The sequence below is a fragment of the Stegodyphus dumicola genome, chromosome X2, assembly GCF_044657685.1.
Source record: "Stegodyphus dumicola isolate Sdum_Otavi_A_Nest chromosome X2, ASM4465768v1".
Classification (NCBI taxonomy): domain Eukaryota; kingdom Metazoa; phylum Arthropoda; class Arachnida; order Araneae; family Eresidae; genus Stegodyphus; species Stegodyphus dumicola.
The window spans coordinates 142,254,224-142,280,961 of record NC_140781.1 but is presented as its reverse complement, the minus strand read 5'-3'; the positions used below and the strand labels follow the sequence as shown (position 1 = coordinate 142,280,961).

The 26,738-nt window shown below is 33.3% G+C and overlaps 1 protein-coding gene across 5 annotated transcripts in view; it reads left to right on the top strand.

The window, feature by feature from the left end:
- Positions 1–26,738, top strand: part of LOC118187442 (proton channel OtopLc-like) — a 222,391-nt gene that overhangs the window by 160,889 nt on the left and 34,764 nt on the right. The window contains exon 1 of one of the 5 annotated variants that reach the window (XM_035357663.2): positions 18,985–19,926. The exons of 3 other annotated variants lie outside the window; for them this stretch is intronic. In XM_035357663.2, the coding sequence (XP_035213554.1) occupies positions 19,697–19,926 (230 nt within the window). In that variant the 5' untranslated portion in view covers positions 18,985–19,696. Of the gene's footprint in view, positions 1–18,984; positions 19,987–26,738 lie in introns of those variants that run through there. One more of the 5 variants, XM_035357660.2, reaches the window with a different exon arrangement.

Below are 26,738 nucleotides of genomic sequence, written 5' to 3'. Positions count from 1 at the left end.
TCCCGGGGATTGCTCCTTTTTTACATCTCCTGCTTTGAAAAACCTAATGTCTCTACAATTTATAAACAGAAGATTGCATTGTGATGAATATTTTCCCTAATCTGTAATCTATAAAAGAATACATGAGTTAAATAGTAATCGAATTTCAATTGAATAAAAAATTTTGGAATTTGAAGATCAGCAAGAGAAAGGATAGTTTGAAATGGACGATTGAATCTTTAGGTTATATTTTAAACAGATGATAAAAAATCGAAATTTTACCTTCGGCGATTGAAAGAGAAGATTGTGCCTTAAAAACTAGTCTCTTTTGGTTTAAATAATATTGTTAACTTAGGTAAAATGAACCCGAAGATTGTACCGTTCCGGAATAGCAAGTTTCAAGAGACAATTTTCTGGATTAACGTTAAAGGTAACGCATTTTTCTGCATAACAAAAAACCGAAATGTTAATGGGATACAATCTGAGATTAACTATTTAAGTATAAAATGTGTACAAGGCATATCAAATTACTACGAATGATGCGCATGGTTTATTTTAGATATCTAATGTAGCTTTTATTGAGCCTTCCTGTCCTTTTGAGTAAAATTCACATTATCGCAAGCCGTAATTTTTTCCCTTGAGCACCTGCTTCTTTATTTTTCTTTTCAAAATAAATAATGTTAATACATCCACAGGAACCTATCTGACTTGAGAGAGAAAGCAACTTAAGCTCTGCTGTGAGGTTAAAGGATTGCGCACGTACAGGCTGACAAACATTGTGGGAATATAGAAGAGAATTTATTTAAACAAGGAAGGTAAAAGACAGAAGGATAGAACTCTTAGAGTATCATTTTGGAATAAAAAGCAATCAGCTGCTGAGGCCTTTCGAAGTGACTGCTTCCGAAGACTTATTAAGACTATAAGGTATTTCTCCCGCCTTGTTAGCATGCCTTCATGGTGTGGTGGTCTGCACGCTGGGAGCGTATTCCAGAGGTCCGTTGTTCGCCTCCCTTCGAAGGCGTTGCTCATTTTTTCACATCTGCTTCCAAAAAAAAAATAACTAATGTCTCTACAGTGGGGCCCGAACTAAAAGGGTGGTGGATGATGATTCTCCACACCTAGGATTTGGCGACTGGGTGCTCTAAAACCCCAGTCGCCCTTTAAAAGGGGGAGTAAATAAGGTGTTTCTCCCACCTTCTTGGTATGCCTTTGTGGTGTGGTGGTCTGCCCACGCTGGACTCGTATTCTAGAGGTCCGTGATTCGATTCCCGGTCAAGGCGTTGCTCATTTTTCACATCTCCTGCTTCCAAAAAAATACCTAATGTCTCTATAAGACTTATTACATGGCAAGCACACGTGACATATTTATCGATAAGCTGTGGAGAAATATCTCTATGGAAACTATTAAACTCATTAACAACATCTTCAATTTTGAGTTGATTTTGGGGCTTCGTAAAAGGCCTTATCATTAACGAAAGCCCATTCCCTTAAAGTAAAAAAAAATGGACTGTAATCCGAGGTATCCGGAGGCCAGTAGATGATGTCGGGATCGTGATTTAACTGTCCAAAGGCTATTTATTACTTTTGGCTTGGATATCGAATAGATGTATCAAAAACAACATGCATTCTGTGATGGGACACTCTATTTTGCTGGAACCGTACCTAATTCGCGAATTCGCAAAAAAATCCTTTTTTAGAATTCATAACATTCTAGAACAATCCTTTTCTAGAATTCATATCAATCAGTAGTTAACGTTCATTTCGATTTAAAAAAAAGAAACCTGAAAATCATTTGACAATGTAACATAGCCAAAAGAGTGAACTTTTTAAGCCATTTTCTGGTTATCATTAAAGGTACATCATGCGGCTTCATAATGTCCCCTCACTTAGGAGGAAAAAAACTTCATCATCAACTGATTGCCTTTCACTTTAAGTAGATACTACTTGAGATGTTATAGACTTCAGTCTCTTACTACCTTCTTTAAATAAATTTTTTTTTCGTCTTAATAATAATAATTGTCACCCTGTTAATCGGTCTATTTTAAGATGTATGATATGAAGATAAAGTATTAAAAGATGCGGATAATTTCTGCGGTAGTTTGTAGAATCGAGTTGAATTCAAATGAGAAAGAAATAGTATTAAAGGAAGGTTCAACTTACTTCGTGAGAGAGAGCTAGGAATCCTGGTAGCAGGCGTTTGCCTTTGGGATATGTCTTTAACTGCTGTTACTCTCGGACGTACATTACGTGACTTTTGATAGTTCGCCGGCTAGTTTAGATTACGGGCCAATTCCGTTAGAATTGTGATAGCTTCGACTAAATCTCTTAGTTAGATATAAATAGTTCTTATTTCTTATTTTTGAGTTTAAGCCTAAGTGGAGGCTTTGTTGTAAGCCCGGAGAAAGGGGCGGACTGTTCATCTTATTTTGAGTGAAATAAAGGGTAATTAACCCTTCTTGAGTCTACGATTTCTATTCTTTCAATTAAGCGATAATTCTCTTAACAGTTCACAAGGTTTCTCGACTTTTAATTTAGTAGAAACTAAAGGAGGGACTCTACAAATTCATCAATTTTGCCCCCCCCCCAAACGATATAGTGGTTAGGGGCTACCACTTCTGGCCTTCGGAGTGGAGTGGCCAATGCCGTTATAGGCAAAAGCTTGCCATTTGTAAAAAAAAAAAAAAAAAAAAAAAAAAAAAAAGACACTTTATCAATTTTTTATTTTTATAGATTTGGTTCTGTTTCAGAAAAAAAGGCAACATATTGTTTTTTTAATTATATAAAACCATTATATGTATCTACATTTGTGATCGAAACTTTTTTCTGTACTAAATACATGTTTGTTTAACTTAAACGTTTGTAAAGCCATTAGGATTTTTGATGCTGAGAATCGAGAAAAATGAGCAATGTTCTCTTCGGGATTCGAACCTTGGCCCTCTCAAATACGCGCTGAGTATGCTGACCACTACACCACGAAAGCATGCTAAGAAGGTGGGAGAAATACCCCCTTTTAAAGGGTGGATGAGGATTAAGTGAATGAGGATTAGAGAATCACCAAATCCTGGTGGTCGAGAATCATAATCCACGACCCTTTTTAGTTCGGGCGCCACTGTAGAGACATTAGGTTATTTCGAAGGAGGAGACATAAAAAATGAGCATTGCCCTTTCCGGGACTCGAATCTCGGACCTCTCGAATACACGTTGAGTGTGCTGACCACTACACCACGAGGGCATATTAAGAAGGAATACCTTATAAGTTAACTTTTAACTATAAATGCTTCTTTATTGTTAATTTATTGCTAATTGTTTTAACCCTTTGAAACATGCTTTTCCCTATATAACGAAAAGAAATCTTCTTATCGTTTTATTTCCCTTAATTATTTCTAGCAAATTACAGAAGGAATTTTGGATTATCTTGCGAGCAGACAACATTCTTCGAAATTTCTTAAGTTTTAAAAAAATTGTAAGTGAGACATTATATATTTTCAAAGAAATAAGCATTTTGATGGCATTTCTTAGCAAAAATAAAATATTATTACCAGTTCTAAACAGAAAAATGTCAGCTTCCATATTGATGCTTCTGTATTTTTTAAAATCTCATATAAATTGAATTTCAACCGCTAAAATGGTGGTGTCTTTAAAATTCTACGCTTTCTTCAATTCCAGCTCAAAATTTAAGCAATTATTACGACAAAAATCAGAATGGCGAAAGGATTTCGTGAAATTACATATGTATTGTAATCTTAAGTTTCTAACTTCGGAGGCTCATTTTCAATTCCTTTAACATTTACCATTCTTAAAAAAAATAAATAAAAAAAGGCCATAAAAAAAGGCTTAGCGGCACTTAAACAACTTTAAAATTGTTCATAATTCTAAACATATTGCATACAGATTTACTAAAGGCATATGAACCTTAACTGGAAGATAAGAACAACATAATTCAATCATTTTTAAAACAAAAAATGTACAATTTACAAACATATAAGAGTAAAGAAACTGAGATCACTGAGCCGGGTAACTGAGCCGGGTAACAGTATTTATATACGTTTGGTAGGGCCGATTGCAACCAAAATACGAGGTGCACATCGACATGTTATAGCAGTCCTATATACAAAATTTCAACGTTCTGAGGCTACTCGTTTTTGAGTTATGCGAGATACGTACATCCGCACGTACGTACGTACATACGTTCGTACAGACGCCCCGAAAAATTCTCTTCAGAATTCATTTTAAAGCAATTTTATATATATATATATATATATATTTTTTTTGGAGGAAAAGAGTCTTTTATTCTGTCCTTACGTACAGATATCACGCAAAAACATCGCTAAATTGCATTCGATAGCGGTCAAAATGGATATTTTCGTTGAAATATGCTGCCTGAAACTTTTCGCGATTACAATACTTCCTTTTTACTTCGTACAAGGAAGTAAAAATGGACTGACAAATGGAAAAGAACGCTGAACACTAACAGCTCGACCTAGTTCCGGGAAATCAGGAAAAGGCGGGGGGGGGGGCTGGTTTTTTTTTACTTGCTTTCGCCATGCGAGCCGGTTTCCCCAGGAAAGTCCTTTATTTTTTTCTATGAAGATATTTTCCCCTTAGTTTCCTTCCTTTCCTTTCTTCGAGTGTTTGTTTATATAAATAAGTATGTATCCTGCTGTGTACAATGACATACTTAGGGCTAGGTATTTTTGCTATTAAAAATAAAGCAGTTTAGTAGCCATATCTGAAATAGAGCTTATTAAAACAATTAATTCCCATCAACTTATGAGTTATTCTTTTAACAATGCGAAAATTCATAATTAACTATTTTTATTATTAATAAAGTAAGATGTGTATAATAGCAACAGTGCATAATATATATGCCTATTTTGTTATCTGGTAAGTCTTAAATTAAACATTACGTATTGTAAGATATATGAACACGGTTTACAAACAAATTGAATGTTAAGGGTCATTTTTCCATAAAGTACGATAATCTTGCAGTTTTGTATCATAGCATTTCTAATTACTTGAATTTGCCATCCATTTAATTTAAACAACTTAACAACAACGGAGTTTACAAGTTTAAATTAATAAAAATTATAGTTTAAACGGATGGTGAATCATATCTATATAGATTTTCACAAATTCATTTGAAAAATGATGAACGTTATTTCCTGTATTCTAAACATATGGTTCTAGATTCATGTGAAAAGTATCCTGCACGTTTTAGGTTGTGTTCATATAATTCAGAAGTACAGCATTCAGAAATACTAAAATATGCATTTAGTTAAATGCTCACAACTAAGAACAATGCCCTTCCTAAATTATTTGATAAGAAATGCATGGTCGTATATGCTTCCGCTAAGTTCTTTTAAGAGAGAATACTTTTTTTTTAATGTGATCGAAGGTACATGCATTTCAGAAATGTGTTTCCGCGAGGACCGCTCAGAATTCAGATGATGTTCTTTTCATTACGACGCGTACAACTGTTATGTCACGTTCCTGCGATTTTGTGATGACTGTTGAAGTTCTTTCGACAAGAAGTGAACTTTAATTGAAATATAATGAGAAGTTGCAGCGTACCTTTTCGAAATGAAGTGATGCATGAAAGACCAAAACTGCGCATTTTCCACCATTGTTGCATAACAACATACAAAGAAGACAGGTTGAAAGACTGGAAAAGTGTTTGGGGAAATAAAAACACACAGGCAGACTGAAATCTTTCTAGTTGTTAAAACAGCCGACTCTAGGAAGATTTCCCAGTAACACAGCAAATGTTTATTGAGGAACATATTTCTTTCTTTCAAGATGTAATTCAAGCTTTCTAGATGTTTTTTTTCCTGCATGTTTGTTTTCAAGCTTTCTAGGTGTTTTTTCCCTGCATGTTTGTTTTCAAGCTTTCTAGATGTTTCTGAATGTCCTCAAAGAAAGTTAAAAAAAAAGTAATAAGTAACAGGATTTTTTTTTCGAGGTTTGTGATGCAAAACTGTTGTGAAGTATAATATTTTACAATTATCGCATCTACACTGTGAACCCCCACTTTTTAATTTTTCGTAAATGTTCTTGTTTTGTTCAGAGTATTTGACCCTAAAATAAGGCCTCACAATCACTTGTCTTGAGACATGTTTCCCAAGGCTTTAAATCTCTTCTCTCTGAAACTTTTTCATTACGTGATTCGAGTGGGATGAAAACCCACGTACGCAATTTTCTGCTATTGCAAGAAAAAGAATATCGTGATGGAAAACCCTGAAGAATTCTTCATCAGTAAATGATGCTATCCAGAAAATTAGCATGCTCCCATTCTTATTATCACTCTCGTGAAACCGCGCTCACCATTACAATAGTTCAATATTAATTTTAGTCGTTGATAGAGAATTCTCTAATACAATCATCTCAAAATTAATCGAGGCGGGTTAACTGGGTTTTATTTTAAAAAGGATTAAGTTTGTTTATTGCGGAACGATGTAAAAATCTCTGTCACAAACCATCAGAAAAATGGAAAATTTCTGCAGGAAATGCAAAAAATGAGATAAAAATTCGTAAGATTGCAGCAGTGATGGCAGATGATTTATGATCTATTTAAAAATTGTTTTTATACACAACAATATCTGAAATATCTAGAATAGACAGCGGTTGTTCAATCACCAATTAAAAATAAATTGCCGCCCAACCCATACAGTGGTTAGTGACTCTGACTGACGTACCGAAGCGCTTGGGTTTAAATACCGGAGATGGCATGAATGTTTATATATGTACAGTGTCTGTACGGCATGGGGCCCTCAAAATATGAGGTGAGGCGCAAGTCCTCCGAGAGGTTGGTGGTAGGGGAAGAAGGTGGGAGACCCTTGGAATCGTTCCCCCCCGGAGTGCTCTTTTTGAAAACTGGGGGCGGAACTGAGCTAAAGTCGGGCTGTCACCTATATGGTGACCAAGGCGTTTGGCATATGACTCCTTGCTAGGATGCATGTCGTGTCAAAGAGTCATATGCGCCGGTCAGTCTCACATGTGCTGCCCTTTGTCAAACAAGTGAAATTGGTAACAATAACAAAAATAAACAGCTTAATCGCAAAAATAAATTACGTACGTAGCTATTAATCATTTGTTTCCCATTGACTCCTATCGAAACAGAACACTATAAACAAATTCATTGTTTTTTCTGTTTTTAAGTACGTTCTTTTTGTTTTGAATGTTGATTTAGTTTACGTAAGTAAATGAGCTTATTTTTAAGTTAAACGGCTTAAAATACAGTTAACTCTTAGAAACCAACAAAAACCAAACAAAATTACATACGGAACAGTTTTTGGAAAACTAAAGATATAATCAAGCAACAAGGATGCGTTTATCTATCTTTGAAAAACAGCAATTTAATGTGAACCCAAAGAAGAAAGACAAAGCTGAGGGCAAAAACAATCCTGACTGACGTAATTCACCTTTACATCAATTCACGTTGTGATTCTTGCACTTAGTTTTACTTGGAGTGTCATTTTTTTTCCTAAGAAACACAAAAGCTCAAAATTTTACAAAGTATTTAAAATCTAATAAAAAATGTCTGTATTTTATTTAGCTCAGAGTTTTGAATTATAACGGGGAAAAAGGATTCCCTCATTCTAAATTTCATCATGGGAAATCTGATCATGCGCATCGTAGTACGAACTCCGGCATTAAGGTAAATTATTGGCAGATTTCAGATTTCACGGATGCATTGACATACTTCGGGTTTGTATGCATTTATGAACGGAATCGTTGTAGCAGACGAAAAAATTAACGATATTTGCATTTAATAAACAAAAGAAGGAAAAATGCTTAACCACGAAACTATTTTCCTCATAAAACTTAAGATTGCCTACTTTTCATGCTTATATTCCAAACTATATTAGGAACATACACATAAAGAAATGCACATAGTTCTCCAAATAGCTGACCCTAAAATCGAAACATAAATCATATCTGTCAAAGCGTTTAACTGAGTTTCCCATAAGTGTTGGTATGCAATGTATTACATAGCTCGTTACACTTTTTTTCTTCAGCCTCGAAGCGTTAAAAACAAAGAAGGATTTAAGCTTCCATTATTTCATAAGCAAAAATCATTTACAGCGCATCAGACATTTTCATCAAATGAATTATATCGCTCTTTCAAATAAGGCTAAATTATCTTTTACTGATTTTTATTCTATTGGTATTACTTGTTAGTTATGCTTCGACTTCTAACTTCTTTCAACACATGAAATAGGGTCTTGATCGTTTGCAGTATGCTCCGTTTTTTTTGACATTCTGAAAATCAATGCAAGCAGCATATCGATTTGTTTTGGTTTAAAAAACACGAACAATAGGATTAAAACAACTTCGCATCTCGTACGGGAGGATTCAAAAATATTTCGAAAAAATGATAAGTCAGGTAAAGCGGACCGAAATAAGCAGATTTTGTCATCGAATATTTATGCGGAAATTGCGCGTTGAGGTGGTACAGGGTACTGTTGAGCGTTAGGTAAGAGCCTATTGCTGGGATAAATTGTCATTTTTCGTACGAATTTCGAGCAGTATAAATTGCTACACGAACGCGGATCTCATCGGCATACATTTTATCTCTGCGACTGTCGACTAAAACAGAGTAGCTACTAAAAAGGAGTTACACATCAGAGTGATTATTTTTATTTCCCTTTCCTTATTTATTTATGCGTATATTCATATTCTTAAATACATAATATTAAAAATACGTATAAATATTATATTTGCATTTTATTTATATATTACTTATTTCTTTATGCCATGTGATTTATTTGTATGTATCATTGTTTGATTACATGAAACGACAACCGAAAATTTTAATATTATATTTGCATATTATTTATATTTCACTAATTTCTTTTATATCATAATTTAGCTGCGTGTTTCATTGTCTAATTACATTAACAGACAATCGAAAATTTTCCTTATAATTAATTCCCTTAACTGCCTTTTAAATTAATAAATTCTACCTTTATTATGATACCTATTTCAGTGCGTACGAAGTCTCTGCCTCTTTCTATTAGCCTCTTTCTATAGCCTCTTGGTAAGAATTAAACTCAGAATAAGTAATACAGATTTCTGTACCATTTCGACACTTTTCATGCCAACAAGTTAGATATTAAGAACCTAATGCTAGAAAGGAGAAAAACTGCCATCTGATCTTATATAATGATCACATTATTAATAATCATTAGAATACAGGTCTAGCCGTAATAGCGTTACCGGAGGCTAGCCCCAAACCGAAAGCTAGGATTTGAATCCTGTTAAGATTCCGATGAATATGTGTTTTCACACTTCACTAGTATAATATCGGTCGCTCTCCGTGCTGCCCCCTGAACAATGTTCTTTGTAGTCGGATGGTTAAATAACCGATGGGTTCGGTTTTAATTTCTCAAGAAAATATCCGACTTTACATAGCAGTAAATTTAACAGCAGACTTTAGATAACAGACTTAACCAGCAAATGTCCGACTTTAGGTAAACGAGGATAAAAATGTCAACAATAATGAAACAGAATGTCTGTCTTTATAAGAGTCTCTTAACTGCTCAACATTTTAGCAGATCACCTATATGTAATCGTGCTGTCTTAGCTTTGAATTAACTTGAGTTGCATTTTTGTAATTTTCCTCAAATACTATAAGGTAAACATTAAGACAGATTTTTGTTGACAGTTCTTTACACAAGATACTTTTTTTCCAGAGCGGGTTTTGTCATTTTTCAAAACATTTGTGTTCAAATTTTAAATACAGGAATACGTTGAAGTATTAAACAAGAATATATTGAAAGGAAACGTAGAACGAAGAAATAAGCGGTTTTTTATAATACAGGTTCTCTTGATACTCGGTAATGAAAAAAGAATTTTTTTTTCCATTTGCAAAAATATAATTTGCCATTACAATAGCTTTGTTTTAGTTGAAAACAAACGAGACAAAGGAAGAAGGCTATCATTTTGAAAATTAAAAGTCTCATTCTTTCGCAATCTGCGCATGGAAATTTAAACAATAAGGAAGAATTATTCTGTATTGTTTATTGCCCTATTTTCGTTAAAATTCTTCAGCCACTTGATTATAGTTACCTCAGATGCATAGTTCTTTGAATACATGGCTGAACATATCCGCGTATAAGGGGTAGCGCATAACGTTTAAAACAATTTATCGCCTTTAGCAATCTTTAATACAGTTTTCCGCTACCTTCATCAATGCGTAACACACAATAAGTAGCTTCGAAAATTGTAAGACTCTGCGAACAAAATGAATTTACTGTTGAATGAACATCCCAGAAGCTTTTATGTTCTTTGTTGTTGAAACAAATCTTTAGAGCTGGATGATTCACAAAACTAAGCTCGTAAAATGGATTTCTTGTTCACATATCACTCGGTCTCTAGTAGAATGGGAAGATGAAACGTGCTGAGCTTAAGAGGGCAATTCAGTTTAATAAGCAAATTAAAGCTTCCGGACTTCATATAAAATGAACAAGTTTTTACAAGTGCTATTCTTTCGCGGTGTCTATTATCCAGTTGAAAAATTAGAACTCAAAATTTTACTAGGTACATTGCAAAGAGTTTTAATGTAAAACTTCTAGAGTATTTAGAATTGTGCTTTGGCAATAGAAATAAAACTAAAAGAATATACAGTTTAACTAATGAAAGAAATTTATATTCTAAACAGAAGCTGACGCCGTTTGCTTCTGGCGTCAACCTCAATCAGTGGCTATTTTAATTCTCATGCAAGTAGCGAAAATTTAGTATTAAATACAAAAGCAGAAAAACATATGTAAAACATGATTTTGCCCTTAGAGGAACATATAAGTACAGGCTGTTTATTTTTCTCGAAAAAATGCCTTTGTGGGAGAGTTCCTAAAGAAAGTTGGCTCGTATTTCCGTAAAAAGGGGGAAGGATTTTTAAAAGTCTCATACAGCCCGACCAATCTGAAATGAACATATCAGAACTACACTTCAGCCACTATTAAGCAGGTATTATATATGACCCACTTTTCAAATAGCTCGGTTGGGAATCTTATTTATGAACGAAGAATAAAACAATAAATAATGTAAAAGTGTACGAAGTAAATAGAAGAAAATTAAATAAAGATCTATACACACATATATATATATGCAATTTTACTGTAAGCTATAAGAGTATATGCTATTTTATTCCTTACTACAAAGAAGGAATTCATGTAAGACTTTAATGTGGTTATCTAGTTTTTCTTTTATTTAGTTATTTTGTAAATTTTAAGGTTGTTTCGGAGAAAAAGATATTGTATCATACAGAATATATAAAAAATCACACAACTTGATATCTCTTGATTAGTTGATTGTAGACTTTTAAGGACGGAATCAAACAATAATGATTTTTTAGAACAAGCTAACGTAGGCTCTCAGACTACAGTAATTTGTGTCATGTGACAGTAAAAATATACAAAACTTAATTTCTGCATGTATTTTATACAAGAAAGTTCCAATCAATAAATTGTTTCTTATGCTATTAAAAGTAATTTTAAAAAAGAACCGGATGTGTTTGTTATGCAAAACTCATCTTAAAACTCTATACAGAATTGATTCTAAAGAAACATGTAAGCAAAACTGATCCTAAAGAATTTGTCAGTTTCATACAGTGATGAAAAGAAGCAGCGAAAAACCATTTATTTTAAGGACCGTATAAAAATTTAGTTAAGTGAAATAAAACTTTTTGTGTTTCTAGACATGGAAGTTTGAAATCCATACATCTGCACTGATGAGTTTTCTGCCATAAAAAGTGTTTTTAGAAATTTACATTGGAAAACGTACATGCACAATTAATCTTTAGCAATATATCCACTGTCCTCCTCCCACCTTCAAAAATTTTTAATTAATACTTCGGGTAGTTTTAACAGTACAAAAATTTTTTTCTTAGCATACTGGATTATAAAAAATACTTTTCCTTGATATTTTTCATAAGTCACTCGAATAAAAGTTTAAACTTTGCATACTTTATTAAAATTGACCACGTGATAAAAAATTATCGTAGTTTGAATTATACCATATTTAGTTCTTTCCTTAAACTGGAATCATGAATTTACGGCCAGTCATTTAAGACAGGTTTATTCATATATTTTTACCTCCCGCGAACCTATCTATATAGGTAAGGGAGATAACTTTCCGGTAAATACGAATTAGGTCCCCACAAAACGTTTTTACTGTTTTTAACAATGATGTTTTGTGCGTCTGTTTGTCTGCGCGGATGTGGCGATTTTTTCGTCCACGATAATTCTTATATCAACCCCGAAAAGTTTAGTTTCGTTATTTAAGCTTTTTGCATTCATATACGTAAATAGTTGATTAGATTTTGGGTAAAACTGGATAAACGGATGTTGTACTCTATGCGAAGCCCAGAAGAGTTTTTAACGAAGAACTATTTTAAAATACAACGCAAAAATCTTGAAATTTAATATTTAAGACTTTTATATTAATGAGAACATATTAGATTTTGGCTAAAACTGATAAATCGGAAGTGATACTTTACTTGAAGCTCTGCACAGATTTTCATAAAAAAAATATGTCATAAAAACAATCGTAGATTTCTCAAATTATGCATTCAAAATCGGTATTTAATTGGTAACAACATATTTTATAAGTATTAAATGCATTTTTGGAATGATGCTAAATGCAACAAAAATAAGCTCATTATCAAGATGAACACTCGTTATGAATCAATTAAATGTATATTCCTCAATCCTATTCCTCAGTCCTCAATTTTGTGTTCGTTTCACTTTTATGTCCAATCATTTTTAGAATTAAAGGCTACCACTAAATATTATTTCTATGCATTAGTTTAAAAGAAATAATGTAGCAGATGTAAATAATATAGCGAATGTAAAAAAATATATGGCAACAACAATATTTTGTTGACTTTAATGTGGCGTAAGTACGAATAAAGTGAGGTTCAATAAATAAAGCTAAAATGACGAATAAAAACGTTGCTCATCTTATTAAGAAAATTGAATACTGATATAATATACTGAGAAAAGCCCGCGAAAGAAATGTATGACAACGTTTTAACACTCTATCGGAAATTCTAAAGATTGGTATTCTTAAAAATTTCGTAATTGTTAATTAGTTGATTTGTAAATCCGAAACGCTATATAAGCAGAGTATATACTACGATCAATGCGATATTTTAAAAATCAAAGCACGAGAACGTGTATATACATGAGACGTATATTATCATTGCCCATTGAGAATAGAAGAATAGAAAATGAGTAATGCTTACACTTAATACTGAGCCATAAAAGTTATAAACAAATTACAGTCTACTCACAACTGGAACTGATAGTTTACTTAAAGCTCGTTGCTATTCCTCCATTTCTATGTTTTGACATAAAACTGCTGGCCGGTTTTCATGTGTTGGTCACGATATATTTTCCCCAGTTGAAATAATTCATTTTAAATGGGACGATTTTAGCCTCGGAACAATAGTCCCCATTTTTAATAGAATAAAACTCTAATAGCGCCCACCAGCGGCTGAGCGGTAAAGTCGCTATACATTGGTAGTTTGGTTCGAATTTCGTTAACGGGCTGGCTGCATGTTTTTTTTTCGTAGTTTTTCCCATGTGTAACGTGTATACGAGCTAGTTTCCCTTAAAATATTCTCCACGAAGGCATCCCTTCCCTTAGATAGATGGCCCTTGATATTCAGAGTTTTTAATGTGAAATTTCTTTGGATAAACAATATATCACCCGGAAAAATAATATTTAATGGAAGCGTACAATTTAACTATACACAATAAATATATTTTTAGAAATTTAAGTGAATTCAGTTTGTCATGCAATGTTTTAATAATTCTTTAATATGTAACTTTTTCACTAAATAACAATTCGGTAATTTAGAAAATCATATTTACTGTATTTTACATTTTTAAATGTCTTAAGAGTGTCCGAAATACTGAAATGGTAACTAGAGCATTATGTTCATTTCATTCTCTTTTCTTCTGCATTTCCTAGTTTTTTCAAAATTAATCATAAAAAGTTGTCTTGTTAAGTGAGCATATAATAGATTAGAAAATCTGATTGAAAATAATTTTTCTAAAAATAAAAGAATAAGTATTTGTTATGAATTAATGACTAAATGTTTAATTTGGAATTTTCAAATTAATCGGCGTGATGATTAAATAATTGCGTACATTTTAAAATTATGTAAGTTTTATTAAATTCTAAAATAAATTTGTTCTCCTTTAAATTTTTAATCCAAGAGAGCGCAAGCATGGAGGTTAGACTTTAATATTTATCATATAACATTACTCAGTAATTAACTGAAAACTGGAGCCTGAAAAGGATGCTTCGTTTTCGGATTCAAGCTATGAATTCAGATTATTCATTATCATATATTATTTTCCCAGTGTTGCTTATTTTAATTGACCACCCTATTTTCAAATTTTCTGACTTATTGCTATCTGACAAATTGCTATCTGAATAATTTGTTAAAATATTGATACTACTTTCAAATGAACTGCTCAAAGTTCCATATATAATTTCTTTCAGAAATCAAATATGCATTCAAAATTTGTTTAAAATTTGAATGCAACATTTTCATTGTATACTAGAGGGCAGTCTGAAAAAAATAGTTGTTTCAACCCTTTTATTATATTTTTATCTGCACCTCTGTTCTACTTCTTTAGCAGACATAGTAACATTTTAACTTCCTAGCCTTTTTATTAAATCGATAATCACTAAAATAGAGTCTAAGGGTACACTCCTTTATTGATCTCACAAGTGGGAACTGGAACACTAAACTTGCTCTTAATTATAACGTGATAAAAAATCTGTCCTCAACTGTCACTCCTTTTCAGGCACTCAAACCTGAAGAAATTATCTCACTTGTTATCTGGTTAAAGAGAAAATTAGGTCAGACATAACTGAAACATAACACATATCTTTGGGACCAAATTTAGTGCTTACTCATTTGAAATGACGTTTCTTTATATATAACTGATAAGTGAACCTTCTCTAAGACAACCACCAGCGAATCCAGATTGTTTTAGTTCTTTGTGGAAGTGGTCGTCTTAGAAAGAGGATAATCAGTACAGTTGTCTATTTATGTTTTCAAAAATGCTGGTCGTTTTCAGATGCCCTTTAGTTAGGTAAATGTGTTTAACCACGAGAGGATTCACTGTAATAATGTAACATAAAATAAAATATTGTTTTCGCATAGGGGTTCGTAATGGATTGAATGCACCCAGAATCGATGACAGCTTGATTAAATTACTTTCACAAAAGAAATACTTTACAGTTCTAGAACTTTACACAAAAGTACTCGTATAACTCTTCTTAGGATGAACGGTCACAGTCAGTACTTACCACTTTAAACTACTAAGATAGTTAAACAAAGCGCATGTAAAGAGCGAAGCTCGCACGGAGATACGTATAACTAAAAACTGAGAACTGATGCTCTCTTCGATTTCACTCTCCGGTCTTATCCGGCAGACAGGAAATTTACAGTACTTTCCTTTCTTGAAATTACTGGAAATCATGCGGTTACAGATACATATAAGGGCCGGATACTGTTATAGTTAAATTAGGAAGCAATTACAGAACCAATTACTTTGACATTGGGACCGGACCCAAATGTCGCCAAATGGTTGCCAAGTTTGGCGACTTTGGACTACATATAAAGGCCGGATACCGTTATAGTTAAATATAGGAGGCAATTACAGAACCAATTACTTGACACAGGGACCAGACCCAAATATCGCCAAGTTTGGCGACTTTGGAAGATGTTTTTTCCCCAAATTTGGTGACAAAAATTAGACGCCAAACCTATCCCCAGCCAGCTTAGGGATATCTCGCCAATTTGACGAGATGGCCATTTACTTCAATTTTAAATGGACTTACCCTTGTAACCTTATTTTTCCGGCAGAACTTCTGTTTTTTTTTTAGCATTTCATGTTACAAAATACAGAAAATACTACAATTTGACTAAAATTGTTTACATATATACAAAATTCGGAACAATATCAAAGAATGAGCATATTTGTTTTTCTAACTCATCAGTTTTATCATTCAATACGCTTGGAGAAATTACATGAATTATTTTGATTATTATGCTTAAAAATTATTCTATCTACATCTTATTACAAACAAAAAGGTATATATATATATGCTTAAAATTATTCTATCTACATCTTATTACAAATTATTGTTATTTTGTTAATTTTTATATATATATATACACTACGCCAAATATACCTTGTGTTATATATATATATATAATATATTCAGGAGCAGGAATTTGGATGGCGTAGAACTGATGATCCTAAGTAGAAGTGCTGAATAGGAAATTGGAGGCGAAGGCAGATTTAAATCTTAATTTTTTATTTTAGCAAACATGTTGCGGCGACAATCAAGTTGGCACATTAATTGTGCCTATTCCAAGAGATTTTACATTTTAGATAAATTTGCAATAAAAAGGAAAGAGCAGACAGACTGCAGAGCGGCCAGGCCAAAGTGGTGAAAGCAAGTGCGTTATGGTCAGGATGAAATCTTAAGTCAGACTGAGTTAGTTTTGGTTTTCAAAGCATTTTGATTGGACAGTTAATATTGCTGTAAAATTACTATTGGTTGATTGAGTTTTAGTTCCATTTACATCATCATAATTACGTAAGAATCATATGACATAGAATAGTCTCGAAATGACGCAGTGCAGAGAGGCTTACTATTTTTAGAATTGAGAAAGGAAATTTACGTTGCTAATATTTAATCTTTAACATATTCTTTATTTTTCTTATATATATATAATACAAGGTATATTTGGCATAGTATTACAAAGCAAGTTTTTTTGTAGGCTATCTTTAATCATAACTCTTCCGGAAAAAAAGCACCACTTCATTTTTTTTCCTTTTAGAGGGTTAAATCTAACTTAAGTTGTATCTGATTATAATATTTATAAATGATGAATAAAGTCTTAATTCCCTCGTGGAGGACTTTATAAAGGAAACTAACTTGTATTCAATTTAAACATAAGGAAAATCACAAAAGCCAATCATTCAACCAACACTTTCACCGAAGAACAAATATATTCTTATTGTTGTCGTTCTGATTAAGCTTGCTTATCCAATATCAGTACATGTCCCCCGCAAAATTTATCGTGGATTGCGTCTGTCGTTGGCAAGAGCCTTGGGCACCATACAGGTGACAGTACGACTTTGCTCAATTCCGCCCCAGTTTTGAAGAAGAGCACCCCGGGGGACGAGTCCGAAGGTCTCCCACATCTCTTTTTCTACTACCGACCTCTAGAAAGGACTTTCGGCTCACCACATATTTTGAGTGCCTCCATACCGCACAGTCATTAAACATTTACCAACATCCATGCTTTCTCTGGAATTCAAAACCAAGCCCTTCAGAGACACTAACCATTATCTCGGTTGAGATGCAAATGTAGCATTAAAAATACTATTAAATTTAGCTTTAGAATACACAATGTTACAAACTAGCTGCCTCATTTTGTAGAGTACTAACCTATAGACATACAAAGAGACTTTCAGTTAAAATGAAACATTAAGTATAAAATTTACAAATATAAGATTAAAAAATATAATTAACTTGAGCTTCAAAATACATTTTATTACATTTTGCACTTCATCTTCTAGAGTAATTAGGTTATTTTGTAACAAGAGGCATGGAAAATGAACAATGCCCTCCTAGGGACTCGAACCTGGGTCTCTCGAATACGCGCCGAGTGTGATTCCCTTATACCACGAAGGCATGCAGAAAGGAGGGGTGAAATACCTTATAATCTATCTTAACGCTAAAATTTAATATGCGTTATATTAGGTTTTATATTTAAACGGGTTCTTCAAGCCACGTTTTGCAAGCAATCTTTTGAGGATTTATCGCATTCCCTCGTGAGTGGTCGCCTCCCTAACCGTGTAAGTGGTAAGCGCCTCTCTGAGAGTACACTTCGGCGCGGTTAAGGGGCGGCAACGTTCCTCGGGAGGGACTAACGGGCCAGCCACCAAGATGAGAGAGGCCTCGTGGAGGGAGTGTCATGAGCAGTTTCTTGGCTGTAAATATTAACATCACACTCACAAAGCAGTACTTGACAGTGAGTACTTTGTCCTGGCTGGCCATTCTCGTAATGGGCTCGTCTTGTCGGGGGAGGGAGATTAAGTTTTACAGCCGGTGATAGGACTCCTAATGTCTTTGGGACCGGATAATTTCAAGCGTATGGTAAGCACCTTCTGCTTACAAGTGAAAGATCCGTGATTCCAACCCCGGCAAGAGAACCGTTGATTTTTCATGTTTCTCTTTGTGAAAATCCTAATAGTCTTTACAGACTAAGCCAGCATAATTAAATATGAGGGAGCCAGGCTTTGGTAGGTAGATGTGCTAAGTGCTTGATCCCGCTTGTAGCTTGAGCCACAAGAAAAATATTTACCACTTGCATTGCGTTATATAACTGCTTTTCCTTCAAAGCTATTTTGAAAGTAAATAATTATTTTTATTACACTTGCTTATGCTTTGAAGTTTAAATATAAATAATGAGATTTGTAATACACTGATTTCGAAACTTTGATACAAAACAATTAAAAGTATTTTATAGACAAAAAGGCATTGAACAAACTAGAAAAATAAATAACTACTTTTTAACTAAACTTCTTTTATACGCAAAGTTGTGAAACATCTTAACCACACACATCTCTCTTTCCCACAAGACCTACTTTTACTTTTGCCCTTATAAATCAAGCCGAAAGAAATTTTTTTTAAAATTCCCTCTCTTGTGATGCGGGTGAAAAACTTTCATAGAAGGCACGCTACTTCCACATACCTAAGACTCGCGAAAACGCAACCACCTTTAGTGAAAGAACCTAGGAAACAGTACAGTTATGCTATTCTCTGCTCATACGGTCCGCTGCTCCAGAATCACAAGAGCTAGCAATGCGGTTCGTCACGCCTTAAGACCGCTGTAAGCGTTGAGTGACCGAAGAATAGGTCAGCCGAAAAGAACAGTTTCTTCTTCACATCAAGCCCTAAAGAACAATGCGATCACTTGCATTTCAGGCTTGTGTTGTAAAGGTCCTCCTTATGATAGACGCAGATATTTCTGAAGCTGAATTTTGTTTATTGCCTGGCTTATGCTACATTCTTCCGTCTGTTTGACAACCAGTGGGATATTCTGTTAATCCGGATTCACTCAAACACTAGATATATTTCTTATCAAATGAGCTTTACTACTGACTGATGACTGAATGGTTTTCACTTGCATTAAGATCATTTCTAAAATTGATAAGTTACAGCATGCAACCACCGGTTTCACGTGGTTCAAGACTTTCATGGAAATTTCTACAAGTATCTTAAAATTGTTTACAAGCATAGAACCGCTGTGTATCATATTATGTTGTTGAAATGTTTAAATGATCTCTATCTACCGTTCAAGCAGCGAAACATTAGAAAAATATCACCTTGGTTGTCTGAAGTGCGACAAATTCTTAATTACTTCATATGTTTTCACGTCACTTGCTGCTTCTGAAATGACACTTTATGCACTCTTCTGGAATATTCAGTAGTATTTTGACAGGAATAAGCTTGCTGATTATATTAAGCTGTGATAGATACCCAGCTCTTTTTTAAAAAAAGCAAGTCCTTGACGTTTCACCTACCTTTTAGAAAGCAAATCTACAAGAGCCGGTCAGGTATATTTTCGTCATAATATTTATTAAGTATATTCAGGCCTTTCATGAGTTATTAGAAAATGGTGCTTTTAACAACTCAAGAAAGAATGAGACAGAACCAAGAAGAGCAGGTTCGAGATGTCAGTGCAATTCAGTGCCCTAAAGGACAACTTCCGATTTGCAATCTAGGGGCTGCTTGTAATAACTGTTCAGATGGCACCATGATGAGGCCAAACAGCGTTGCTTCCAGTACACAGAGACCAAAAGGGGTCTACATTCCAAGCGAACAGTTCAGATCAAGATACTTAAGGTATTTGTCCTCACAGTCTAATCTTACTGGTAGTTCTGAGTCAACATCTGAAAAAAAGGGGTAAGTAATGATTAATTGTATGCTCGATGCTTATTAACCAAAGGGAAAGGAGGCTCAGGTTTCATTATTGCTTTCTGTAATCTAGAAGCTTATCAACTCTAAAACATTACTCAGATATTCATATTTACTTCTCTGAAATGCTTCAGACTACATTAGATTACAATTGTTTCACATATAAATAGTAAGTATTTTTATACATTTAGGTTACTATGCCTTTTACGAAAAAGAGAAAAATAAATTAATTTTTTTAAGCAAATAAAATATTGTTTAGAAGTTTTTCTATTTACGTGAATTTCATGAATATGATCAGTATTTATTTTATGCATTCTGTAACAAGACTGGATATGCAGTGCTTTGTCATTAGTTTTAATTGACCAATTTTGGCTAACTACGATTTATAAAAGTCACTCATTATGCTTTTTAATGATGCTATCTTCGTTACACGAGGAATTAAAAACTAGTTAGTAATTTTTGTAGGATTGATTGGGACTGAATGAAAGAATCATAAGGCATTCGAGATGCATCTTAAGTTTAAGAACGTTTATCCTGAGGAAAGTACCAATTCGCGATCCGTAAAATGTAAATTTTGAGTCATCTCAAAAAGCATTTTAAGTCTTTTTTTTTTTCCTTTTTGTTATGTATGTAATGTATTATTATGTATGTAAGTTATTTAATACATTTCGTAGTATTATTTTAAATGTTATTAACAAGCTCGTTGTTTGATTTAAGAAATATACGTTGAATTTTTCATATACCATGATTTTTTCGTTGCTTTGATAGTGACATAGGAGTTTTCTTTTACGCAGAAAAATTACAGAACTAATTTTGTTTTGATGACATTTAACTTTTGCATAATTTGATTTCTTTATGCTTTCCATTTCATTTAAACTATGAGTATTATTTACTATTAATCAAATGCATATTTTAATTCATTTTAGAATTGTCTAATAGTTGAAAAATGGAATGTTGCCGAAACAATATATTTAGCAAAAAATGTCGAATTTGATATGTAAGACATCGCCGGATTGAAAACGAGATAAGTTCATATATTCCTGAGAACAGTTTGTAAGCCATGTTTGTTTATGATGACCAGCCTATATACGGCAATATTAATAAAAATATTAACAAATCTCATAAAGGTTCATATGGAGGTAATAATAGCACAACATAATCTTCAAAAATTATAAAAATTATGTACCATCGAAATTACATACCATAAATTATTACAGGTTAAGTTATGCTCATTCTTTAAATTCAAATGAATAGAACATAAAAACAAACTCATGCAGACGCTCTACATAACAGAAGGGAAAAATAATAAATGAAAAAAGAAAAAAAAGCTAGTCAAAAAAGAATCTAATATTGGCATCGGTATCTTGTTAGTTAGAAAAAGGGCAAGAACGTAAACTAGCTAAATGGAATCCGAAAATGATGGCAATAGTATTGGAGAATTAAGATTTGATTCTATTGCCAGAGAAGAAGAGAGATACCACTGAAGATTATTTCTTAAAAATACTAAATAGGATATCTAGAATTCTTTCCCATTCATTCATTAAAACGATGATTTAATTAACTTACCTTTTTGACAATGAGGCAAAGTATAAAATCTACGAGCTAATGTGGAACATGAATTACCTATATTTGCCATTAAAATCAAATATAATATAAATTAGACAAAATTTCGAAAAACAGTAACAGTGAAAATCGGAGTTTACGCTCAAGCGAATAAAACAGCAATAAGTATTTGGTGAATACACCAGTTTTAAAAATAATACTGAGTGCGAAGTATTGTTTGAAAATGAAAATTGGTCACTGAAGGTTTTATAAATTTCTCACTTGCAGTATTGATTAACTTTAATAACTTTATTGTTATAACGAACTAGTTCATAAAGGTTAAATGGAGTTTTTCGTAAAGTAGGAGTTGCCCGTATTTTAACAGACGGCAGAGAATGCAACCAAAAGTGGAATTAGATTCTTACTATACTGTAACAAATTGAGTGAATATCCAGATATGATAAATGGAGAATGAGGTAAAAATTGAAACCCACAAATAAATCCATTTTTATGAGTGTCAATGAAAAATTTAACAGTATTGAAAACTAAAGGCATTATAGTTTCCTCACTACGTACTAATTTTCCGCATTTCGCTTGCCTTCTGAAAGAAAATAAAATTGCCCTTTGACTTCATGATTCCACTAGACTATCTCTCTTTCGAAACAGGACTAGTGTAATTACCACCATTACTTCCTTTACCATGTCTTCCTACCAATTAGTTTCTTTTACAAGAATATTAATGACCGTGTCTTCGAAATTTTTAGTTGTATGACAGCAATTAATTGTATGTGATCTGAAATACGCGTCCGTGGTTTCGCTGTTTGTGTTTTATAACTCAAAGATGTCTAAAATGAAAACAGAATTGCAACTGCGTAATATTCCTAATTCTAGATATTTTACTTTTGTTCACATCAATTAAGCGGTAAATACACTTTTAAAAAAATTTCAAAAAAATCTTCCGCATAAATAACCTTTCTGAGATTTTCAAAGGTTAGCTTCTCACCAAAATTAAAGTGGTTAAAATCACTAAACACTGGTAGCTTCAACTTAACTTTGGTTTTTGGTAGTGGGCCAGTTTTTCCATGTATAACAAAAATAGAAGCTAGCTTTATTTGGAAAGTCCTTCACGGAAGCATCCTCAAAAGAGTACTCGCATGCTACTCGTAATAAACTTCTAGTTACTACTATTTGCGATACTAAATTACATATTAAGGGTTTTTTAACAAAAAATATTAATATGTAAATGAAAATGCATTTTTATATTTGTGATGAGTGATATCTAAAACAATAAAATGACGGAATATGAATTCATATCGCTATCAAATTGAGAACATTCAGCGGCATTTCACTGTGAACAGCAATTTACTGATATTGTCTGCAAAAAGTATGTAAAACAATGTTCTATTCCTTAAAACATTTATTTTTTATAATGAAGAAAATTTCAGCTTTCGCTACCATATAAGTCTCGCAATTGTTACACCGGGAGGCCCAAAATACACCAAAACAAGCAAAATCTCCGATATCCGGTTTAGTTTATCTTAAGCCACCTAATATATTTAAAAAGATTTCTATTTCGTATACACTTAAACCAAAAATTATTTTATTAAGGGCGTAGTTTAAAATGCGTATTAAAAATCAGAAGATTAAAAAATTCTTGCATTTAGAAAAAAATTATAAATGCACAAACATTTTGAATTAAACTACTGTTTTGTACAAAAATAAATAAATAAAACAATACTAAATTTTGGGTGATTTCTTTCATAAGCGCGACGTAATAACTGCGAAATAGCTTGTATCTGACGAGTCTTTTAAATTTAAAATTAACACTGCACGCAGCCCAGTATTGCAGATTTCCAGCTGACCGGAGAAAGCTTACTACGAGCTGCATGATGCTATGCAAAGCCTGTTAGGTTTTAGAGCTGAAAACGTGAAAAATCAACTATGATAGCCAGTGGATTTGAACCACAGATCTTCTAATCATGTTAACGTGTGAAACCATGTGAGTACTCAATGTAATAATTCTTTCGACTGAAGTGAAACACGATTCTGTCGATCAAATCCATGGGACGAGGAGCGCATTTTTAATTCCACAGAACTCAGATTCGAAGTTTTTCTGCAACAAACGTAGAGAAATATGAACAGAGAAACAAACTGGCGCATTTTTTCAAGACCTGTCTATCGTAAAAGGACGTTGTGGCTAATTTTCTTGCCCACGTCAACAACAAATTCAGATTAATAATTGACTGTTAATACGAGAATAATTAAAACTCTAAATTACGGGATCCCATGAATTTAGAAGTGTGTTGCCAATCGAAATTTATTGGGAATCACAGCACGGGAGGATAGAAATGCCGTTAGAATTGTAACACTGCCCTGTTATTTCTTCCAGAGAATAATTATATGGCTAACATTACTAGCTCGCGTAATAATAGTAGTGCTAGTGAGAAATGGAATCAAAGGAGATATCACAGACGTACCGTGAGGGAACTAGTAAAAGGGATCATTTAATCCGACAGTTTTTTAAACAATACATTAAAAAGTGGGTGACAGATGTGACACGAGGCGAAAAGCTGTTAAGTGGCATACATCTTCGACAATTCTACGTTACTTTGTTCCGATCCTTTCCTTGCCTTTAACTGAACCATCCATGCGTTAACTACACAGTTGAGTAAATTCGCTACGTGTGTTATTGGGATGATCAACTGTCAGTACATGCGTAAATTTTTCATTGTGTTGTAACGATTATTGACATAATAACATTTTTGTGCACGAACTGAGCTTTAGTGAGAATACAAAACAGTATTGTGCTGCTTTAAAAAGTATTTTAGCTCGTTGCTTTTAATTTCCAATGATAGTTTTAAAGCGAAAACTTTCCTTACTCTGCATAAATTAATTAACAGTGCTGTTGCTAGACTCTATACCACTTCTGAACACAAATGACATTAAACCATTATATAATTTTCCTGTTCTTCACATTGTTGCCTTTTGAGCGAATTATTTGACACATCCCAAACCCCGTGAGTGTATCAAAAATCTGAAAGAAAGATGATAGTGATGCGTTTGCATTAGGATTTCGCATTTTTTCGGCTTACGTAACCTGAATATGAGTCTATGCTATTTAGAAAATTACCCCAGTGGCTGACTGGATAACATGATTGAACCTTGATATTTCTACCTAGGTAAAAATTCCGAAGAATGAGCTGATTGCTTGGTGGTTATCCCGATGAATAACGTGAATACCAGCAAGTTTCCTTAATAGATCCTCCACGAAGATATCCCTTCACTTAGGCGGATAGCCCTACGCGCTTTAACATAATTTAATAGAGCTTATATTGTGGATAATGCTGCTAATAAATTCTGATCTGGGATTTCTAAACACCTAGAACTCAGAGAACATCGATATCGTCCATATATCAGTGAGAAATACTATCCAAAAATCCCTTCAACGTCGTTCTGAAGAGATTTGTATCCATAAACGTTTCTTTCACGGAACCTTAAAAGCTAATTTACACATGCATCTTTTTAAAATTCTGTTTGCTCAAAGATTAATACCTACTAACCTGCGCAAGACTTGTAATTGTAAATAGTTCCTCATACTTGCAGGAAAATCATATTCCTGAAAGTAAGTTTTGAGTGACGAGGTTTATTTGCACCTGAATTATTTCTTAACAAAAAATATTAACTTTTGCTTTTGGGCAAGAGAACGTATGGAAAACTTCACGAAAGACCTCTTCATGGGCAACGATTTGCTATATGGTGTGGGATTTGGCTCCTCTTGCTTTTGATACTTTTTTTAAGAATATTTAATAGGTTCTTATCGGAAATTCGTTAGCATTACAACATAATTCTGAGATCATGGTTGGATTGAAACAATAACTAGATTCAAACAAGATGAAGAAGCCTGTGATTCCTCAAGGATAATGTCCACAGGAATAAAACAAGAACAATTTCTGCACTCAAGAGCAACATTCGCATGGTAATTCGTGATCTCTACAAGAGGATAGCTTCGGGATCTCTAAACTCGCTACTGTCGAGATGTGAATGCGGTTCATATGCCCAAAGTTATTTTTCACAAATAATATCCAATCTGTAAGTTTTCAGTTCGTATATAAAATGTTTACGTTAACTCGAGCATTGTTTAGTAGTAAATAAACCTGACTTTTTTTTAATTTTTGAAACACTTTGTATTTCTCTCAATTTGTGCAAATTACGGAAATATGCAATTAAAATCCGTAGTGCTACGTTGTTTATAGAACCTGAGCAGCATAGCAAATTATATCAGTTATATTTTATCCTCTTGAATAAATTAATTATTATCGTTAATCAGATTCAGTCAGTTTTTATAGTATAAGATTACCGAAGTTCGAATTATTTCCTTAACTGAGCTATTAGCTGGTTACACTTAATATCTGAAGGTCGAATTATTAATAGAAAGCAAATAAATTAAATGAGTACTCAGCAAGACCGCAATGTTAAACTATTCTATGGCGATTAGTAATCTGTTTTCCACTGGGTTTAATTCCGTCTAACGGACTGCCTATATGGGAGATTTCTTGGTTTTCGCCAAGTATAACGTGGATATGAGTCAATTAGCCTTAGAATGTCCTCCACGAAGGTATCCCCTCCGTTAGGCAGATAGCCCTCTTGTGCTTTGCCATACCCCAGGTAGTCCAGCTCATTCCAATCCATTATGTGAACCAGTCTCGAATAATTACAAATGTTGCGGCATATAAACCTGATAAGACTTATGTGCAAACAGTACTTCCAACTTACGACCAACTTTCTTCCATCTCATGACCAACCTTCTTCCAACTTACGACCAACTTACTGTTCTTTAAAAGAATAATGCGCTAAATAACTTTTATCCTACAAAATCCAGTTTTATCCTACAAAATCTGAATTTAACCTCAGTTCAAAAAATTATTGGCAAATTCTTCTACATAATTTATAGATCTAAATTTGTTTGCTCATGATAAAGCCAACTGAGAGAGATCGTTAGCTTCTGACTCTGTTTAGATATGTTGAGCCCATAAATATTAAACATGAATCATGTATTTTCCACTACTTTATCAGATTAATAGTTAGCCCCTGAAATTAGTAAAAAAGTGTGTTTTTCCTTTTTGCTTGCTTATTTATGTAAAAAATGAAATTTAAAAAAATTAATTTATATTCTCAATTTGTAACGGCAGAAGCAAACT